The sequence below is a fragment of the Gadus macrocephalus genome, chromosome 18, assembly GCF_031168955.1.
Source record: "Gadus macrocephalus chromosome 18, ASM3116895v1".
Classification (NCBI taxonomy): Eukaryota; Metazoa; Chordata; class Actinopteri; order Gadiformes; family Gadidae; genus Gadus; species Gadus macrocephalus.
In genome coordinates this window covers 12,243,221-12,250,720 of record NC_082399.1, presented here as the reverse complement: position 1 = coordinate 12,250,720, position 7,500 = coordinate 12,243,221, and the positions used below count along the sequence as shown (strand labels likewise).

The 7,500-nt window shown below is 52.6% G+C and overlaps 1 protein-coding gene across 1 annotated transcript in view; it reads left to right on the top strand.

Moving 5' to 3' along the window:
• Positions 1 to 7,500, top strand: part of LOC132446805 (voltage-dependent T-type calcium channel subunit alpha-1G-like) — a 25,237-nt gene that overhangs the window by 15,559 nt on the left and 2,178 nt on the right. The window contains exons 3-6 of the mRNA XM_060037270.1: positions 1,984 to 2,278; positions 3,446 to 3,538; positions 4,666 to 5,508; positions 6,414 to 6,770. Coding sequence (XP_059893253.1) covers positions 1,984 to 2,278; positions 3,446 to 3,538; positions 4,666 to 5,508; positions 6,414 to 6,770 — 1,588 coding nt within the window. The remainder of the gene's footprint in view (positions 1 to 1,983; positions 2,279 to 3,445; positions 3,539 to 4,665; positions 5,509 to 6,413; positions 6,771 to 7,500) is intronic.

Genomic DNA, 7,500 nt, shown 5'->3' with positions numbered 1-7,500 from the left:
ATCGATCGCCGCCGTCGAGTGATGAAGAGAGGAGCGGTAATGAGAGAGCCCCGCGCATGACCGCGCCGCACGCCACACGGCCCAACCATGACTTATTCATGTACCCCATCCCCCCATCCTCCCCCCCCCCCCCCCCCCCCACACACCGAGGCGTCTTCTGTCCTATAACTCCCCCCGTTGGGATTTATGAAGGCGCGCGGTCATAAAATGCGCCGCGCAGAAAGGCTTAGCTAAGCACTATCGACGCCACCGCCGCATGGGTCTCTGCACACCGGTTTTAATGAGAGTGCGCACATACAGTGTGCGTGTGTGAAGGTGCAGGTCTCTTCCGGCTTAAAGCGTGTGCTAGTGTGTATCTCTAGGCTTAGTATTGTAAGGAACATGGGAGCCCTGGTAGAAGCGTTGTCATTTCTATAGCGTTGGCTACCGCTTGTATCTGTTCTATTATATCTCCTTATGGAGGGATAGTGTGTTTCCCGTGTTAGGCAGTGTATCATCCCTTAGCTTAATCCAACTATTATGCCCTCGTGTTTAAAATGCTTTTACTCATACTACGTACATATGTTTGAGTGTGAGTGTGTGTGTGCCCGTGCCTGTGGTTATCTCTGTTGCCTCACAACAAGAAAGTTCTGCTACTGATGGGTTGAATGATCCCAGTGCTTCTAGGGATGGGTTGAATGATCCCAGTGCTTCTAGTGATGGGTTGAATGATCCCAGTGCTTCTAGTGACGGGTTGAATGTTCCCAGTGCTTCTAGTGATGGGTTGAATGATCCCAGTGCTTCTAGTGACGGGTTGAATGATCCCAGTGCTTCTAGTGACGGGTTGAATGATCCCAGTGCTTCTAGTGACGGGTTGAATGATCCCAGTGCTTCTAGTGACGTGTTGAATGATCCTAGTGCTTCTAGTGACGGGTTGAATGATCCCAGTGCTTCTAGTGACGGGTTGAATGATCCCAGTGCTTCTAGTGACGGGTTGAATGATCCCAGTGCTTCTAGTGACGGGTTGAATGATCCGAGTGCTTCTAGTGATGGGTTGAATGATCCCAGTGCTTCTCGTGATGGGTTGAATGATCCGAGTGCTTCTAGTGACGGGTTGAATGATCCGAGTGCTTCTAGTGATGGGTTGAATGATCCGAGTGCTTCTAGTGACGGGTTGAATGATCCCAGTGCTTCTCGTGACGGGTTGAATGATCCCAGTGCTTCTAGTGACGGGTTGAATGATCCGAGTGCTTCTAGTGATGGGTTGAATGATCCCAGTGCTTCTCGTGATGGGTTGAATGATCCGAGTGCTTCTAGTGACGGGTTGAATGATCCGAGTGCTTCTAGTGACGGGTTGAATGATCCCAGTGCTTCTCGTGACGGGTTGAATGATCCCAGTGCTTCTAGTGACGGGTTGAATGATCCGAGTGCTTCTAGTGACGGGTTGAATGATCCCAGTGCTTCTAGTGACGGGTTGAATGATCCCAGTGCTTCTCGTGACGGGTTGAATGATCCCAGTGCTTCTCGTGATGGGTTGAATGATCCGAGTGCTTCTAGTGACGGGTTGAATGATCCCAGTGCTTCTCGTGACGGGTTGAATGATCCCAGTGCTTCTAGTGACGGGTTGAATGATCCCAGTGCTTCTCGTGACGGGTTGAATGATCCCAGTGCTTCTCGTGATGGGTTGAATGATCCGAGTGCTTCTAGTGACGGGTTGAATGATCCCAGTGCTTCTCGTGACGGGTTGAATGATCCCAGTGCTTCTAGTGACGGGTTGAATGATCCGAGTGCTTCTAGTGACGGGTTGAATGATCCGAGTGCTTCTAGTGACGGGTTGAATGATCCGAGTGCTTCTAGTGACGGGTTGAATGCAGAGGCCTCACTTTCCTTCAAGGTGAAAATTACAAATCAGAAACATTACAATTAGATCGTTCTTTATTGACCGTCCTCTCCCTCCTCCACCCTCCTCCATCCCTCCTCCACCCCCCCCCCCCCCCCCCCCAGCCCCCTGTCCCTGGAGCTGGGGAAGTACTTCCACACGGAGAACGACGACGAGAACCCCTTCATCTGCTCGCAGCAGCGGGAGAACGGAATGCGAGAGTGCAGCTCGGTGCCCGTGCTGTACGAGGAGGGCGGGCTGCAGTGCCGGCTGGACATGGACGCGTACAACTCCACCGACAACACCACCTGCGTCAACTGGAACCAGTACTACACCAACTGCTCCGCCGGCCTGGTCAACCCCTTCAAGGGCGCCATCAACTTCGACAACATCTGCTACGCCTGGATCGCCATCTTCCAGGTGAGGTCGCTGGCGGCGGTGATGGGCTGGGATGCAATGTCGCCACGGCGATATACATCGTCGCCCCTTGTGCGATACGAGATTCGATACGATGGCGGCAAATATCATTCGATATTTTTTTTGTATTATTATCGATTTATTTTATTTTACAATTTTTTACCTTTTTTTTTTTTGCTTTTTCTTTATTCATTAAAAGTTAGAAGGAAAGATATTTTAATGAATAAAATAGGCGCTCTAAACGGAGAGAGATGAGTGTGCTAATGGCCTTGTGGAGTTTAGATTAGTCCTGATGATGATGAGGTGGAAGGAAATCTGAAGTGGGTATTGCAACGTGCCCGAAGGGAAGTGGCAACTTAGAGAAGGGTCGTCAGAAAATGTAAGTTTTACACACAAGCACATACTTACGCACAAATGCACACACACACGTAGTCACACTCACAACGCACACACACACACACACACACAGTTGACACCTCTTTTACTCTGAGCCTGCCACTTAAGCAATGTAAAGTCCTCCAATAATAAGATGCCCTCCATGTTGACTCCGTCATGTTGAAGGGTAGATGCAGCCTCCCCACGTTCAGATGAAGAGTCTTGCGCTGGTGTTTTTCTTGGCTGGTATTCTGCGTTGAAGGAGATGTGAAGGCTAATTACTACAGAACAATGGCGGGATTACAGGGTCACCTCCGACCCTACAACAGAGGAGGAGAGTGTTTCAGCCACTCTGCCACAAATCACATCGGTTCCACTGGCGCTGGTGATTGGGGGCAGAGAGCAGATTAGAGAGGAGTTGTCTAAGGAGGACATTTCCTGTAAGTGTGATGTTAGTGGATGTGAAAGTGATGATATAAATATAAGGGATTCCTTTTTTTTTGCTATCCAGCTTCTGTTGAGGCTGCAGGGCACCATCTAACTCTTTAATACAAAAACGTGTCTATTTAATCCGTTTGTCATTACTCTACCTCCTAGTTGCACTGATAACCCTCTCTCTGTCTCTCTCTCTCTCTCTCTCTCTCTCTCTCTCTCTCTCTCTATATCTCTATCTCTATCTCTATCTCTCTCGCTTTCGCTTTCTCTCTTTCGCTCTCGCTCGCTCTCTCTCTCTCTGTGTGTCCTCTGTTGTCCTTCATCTCTCTGTCCCCTCTCTCTTCTATCTTTCGTCTACAGGTCATCACGTTGGAAGGATGGGTGGACATCATGTACTTTGTGATGGATGCTCACTCCTTCTACAACTTCATCTATTTCATCCTGCTCATCATTGTGAGTACCACTTAGTGGTCATAGTGTGGGTGTGTTTGTGCGTGTGCGTGTATGCGTGTATGCTTGGGTGTGTGTGTGTGTGTGGGTGTACGCTCGTTTGTGTTTGCGTGCACGTATGTGTGTGTGTGTGTTTGTGTGTGTGTGTATGTGCGTGCATGCTCGTGTGTGTGTGTGTGTGTGTGTGTGTGTGTTAGGGATGGGCGATATGGCCTAAAATCCATATTGCGATATACATGCAACCTATTGCGATAACGATATATATCACGATATATAAATCATAATAGAACCATTTCAGAACAGGTTACATAGACTCTAAGGAAAGCTAAACTGCTAAATGTATGTCGTTTTGAGAACATTTATTGTGCAAAACTAATCATACAACATAATGTTGTAGCTGCAGAGACTTTAAAAAAGAAAGAAATCTTCTGTGTAATGACGTATACTTCTCTTAATGAAATAAAAATTGGTGGTGTCTTGTTAATAAAGAAACTGATACTGTGAATTAGGGAAATACGTCCAGTATTAGGCATGGCTATTTTAAATAAGGAAAAATCTTCCAAGTGTGTGCACAGATACTTGCTATTAAAACATAAAACAATAAGTGCAAAATGAACGCATATAATTTTGAAATGAACATGAAATGAGAGCAACACCAGCTCCTCCGTTTCGCTTTCAGCCATATTTACTTAGATGACGATGATGCGTTGAAGCCGGTTGGAGCTCATGGCTCTTTAAATTCCGCGGGTCGCGGACGATGCGTTGCAGCCGGTTGCAGCTCGTGGCTCTTTAAATTTCGCGTGTCGCGGATGATGCGATGCAGCTGGTTGCAGCTCGTGGCTCTTTTTAAAATTCGCGGGTCGCGGACGATGCGTTGCAGACGGTTGCAGCTCGTGGCTCTTTATATTTCGCGAGTCATGGATAGATCGCGTCAAACATACATTATCGCGATAGAGCAATATAACTAAAATCTCTATCGTAGGCCATTTTTTATCGTTTATATCGTATATCGTTTATATCGCGCATTCCTAGTGTGTGTGTGTGTGTGTGTGTGCTAGTGTGTCTGATTGAATTGCCCTGCGGTGATCTGTTCCGTCCTATGGCTCCTGACCTCCGCCCCCCGCCCCCAGATCGGCTCCTTCTTCATGATCAACCTGTGCCTGGTGGTCATCGCCACGCAGTTCTCGGAGACCAAGCAGCGCGAGAGCCAGCTGATGAAGGAACAGCGCGTGCGCTTCCTGTCCAACGCCAGCACGCTGGCCTCCTTCTCGGAGCCGGGCTCCTGCTACGACGAGCTGCTCAAGTTCATCGTGCACGTGGTCCGCAAGGGCGCCAAGCAGGGCGCGCACGTGGCCCGCGCCCTGCTGCGGCGCGCCGGGGTCCGCATCGCGGCCACGCCCCCGCCGCCGGAGCCCCAGGGACGCCAGCGCCGGCGCAGGAAGGCGTCGCGGCAGGGCTCGGTGTCGGCGCCGCAGCCGGCGCCGCACCAGTCGCACCACCACCACCACCACCCGCACCACCACCACTGCCACCTGGGCAACGGCAGCGCGCGACACACGGCCGGGGCCCGGGGCCCCCACGGGGCCGGGCTGGCCTCCTGGGACCTGGAGGCCGGTTCCCGTGGCGGTGACGGCGGCGGCAGCGGTGGGCGCCTCTCCCTGGCCCCGCCCCCGTGCGCCATGGCGACGGCCAACTCGGACACCCACCTGGCGGTCTCGGCCGCCCCCCTGGGCGGGCCGCCCCGCAGATCCTACTCCACCACCCGGGCCTCGGCCCCGGGCTCCGGGGCCATGAAGAGGAACTCGGTGCCGTTCGCGGGGCCGGGGCAGAAGAACTACCCCACCCTGCAGGCCACGGCCCTGGCCGAGGCCCGGAGAGGCAGCGCCGCCGCCCACATCCACTACGGCCTCAACATCCCCGCCAGGACCCCGACAGACGACCCTCCATGCTGGACGCCGGACCCCCCGCCACAGGTGAGGAGCGCCAGCGCTAAGGGACAGGAGCACACGCCCAGAATGAAGCTTTAGAGCACGGTTCTGTAGGTTCTGTAGCCGCTTTATGGAATCTCTCTCTCTCTCTCTCTCTTTCTCTCTTTCTCTCTCTTTCTCTTGTTCTGTTTTGACCCCAATCAGCTCAAAGTACGCAAACGAACGCCGTGATTCAAAACGAATGAATGTCTCCCGTGCAAATGTCACGCACACTTTGAGTAAATATTAATAGAGAACAAAAATAACATTTCGAGGCATTCCTCATTCCTCTGCCTAATCACTTCCATCCAGCGCCGTGCTCCCATCGATTCCCCCAGGGCATGGGTGTGGGACCGGGGCGGCCAGCGCCCGCAGGTTACAGTCGGGACCAGAGTGGGGATCATTCAGATCAATAACTCTTTAATGTTTGCATGCCTGCAGCAGCTACAGCCGGCCTCGGCCAAGTGTTGAATCAGGATCAGCCAGAGTGTGTCCAGGTGTGCTGTGATCACAGGCTGCATCACAGCAGCACAGGCTGCTCCTGAAGGGCTAGCACGGAGCCGCTCTGGCACGCAGATCCAGAGGAACATCTTCTGCTCTGTGGTTTGGTGTTTTGACAAAGGAATGTTCTAAGTTTCTCTCACTCCATCCCTCTCTCTTTCTCTCTCTGTCTCTCTCTCTCGCTCTTTCCATCTCTTTCTCTCTCACACTCTCTCTCTCTTTCTCTTTCTCTCTCTCTCTCTCTCTCTCTCTCTCTCTCTCTCTCTCTCTCTCTCTCTCTCTCTCTCTCTCTCGCTCTCTCTCTCTCTCTCTCTCTCTCTCTCTCTCTCTCTCTCTCTCTCTGTGTGTGTCCCTCTCTTGCCCTCAAGCAGGCCAGCCTCATGTCAGCTATTGACCTCTCGTGACCTCAGCTCCGCCAGCAGCGGCCCCGGCGCGGCCGACTGACCACGACCTTCGACCCCGAGGGCTGCCCCTACTGCGCCAAGGCCCTGGCCCTTGGCGGCGACCCGGAGGGCGGCTTCGACGACTCCGACAGCGAGGGCGTGTACGAGTTCACCCAGGACCTCCACCACCGGGACGGCCGGGACGGCCGGCAGCCCGGCCCGCTGGGCCGCGGCCCGGGCCTCACCGCCGCCCGCGTGGTGCGCTTCTGGAGACTGGTCTGCGACACCTTCCGCAAGATCGTGGACAGCAAGTACTTTGGCCGCGGCATCATGATCGCCATCCTCATCAACACCCTGAGCATGGGCATCGAGTACCACGAGCAGGTGGCGCCCGCACACACACACACACTCACACACACACACACACACACACACACACACACACACACACACACACACACACACACACACACACATCCGTGAGCCTGTGTGAGTCAGTGAGTGAGTGAGTGTGTGTGTGTGTGAGTGAGTGAGTTTAAGGTCCAAGCTGTAAATAAAAAACCCAAAATGTGGGGTAATTGCACAACAGTTTCACATTTGCATCATGGTAAAACAGTATATGTGTGTTTGTGTGTGTGCGTCATGTGCCTTTTGTTGTTATGCGTCTCTGTGTATGCTTTATTCCCCCCCCCCAACCCACAGTGCCCACCCACACACTCAAACACACCTCTCGACCGACTTCAAGTGAAACAATGTCTCTCTCCCTCTCCGACCCTGTTTGTTTACATCACTGTAATTATGGCCATGTGAGAGAAAGAGAGAGAGGAGAGAGAGAGTGAGAGGGAGAAAGAGAAAGAGAGAGAGAGGGAGAGAGAGAGAGAGAGAGGGAAAGGACCTAGAGAGTGAGAGAGAGAGGAGCTAGGGAGAGAGAGAGAGGGAGAGAGGGGGAGTGAGAAAGGGAGAGAGAAGGTAACAAAGAGCGAAGCTCTGCGTGAGAGCGAGCTAGAGATGCCTACGGAGAGGGGAGGAGAGAGCGTGAGAGAGTGTGTGTCAACGAGGGAACGTCAGAGGGAGAGAGGGAGAGAGAGGGAGAGAGAGAGAGAGAGAGAGAGAG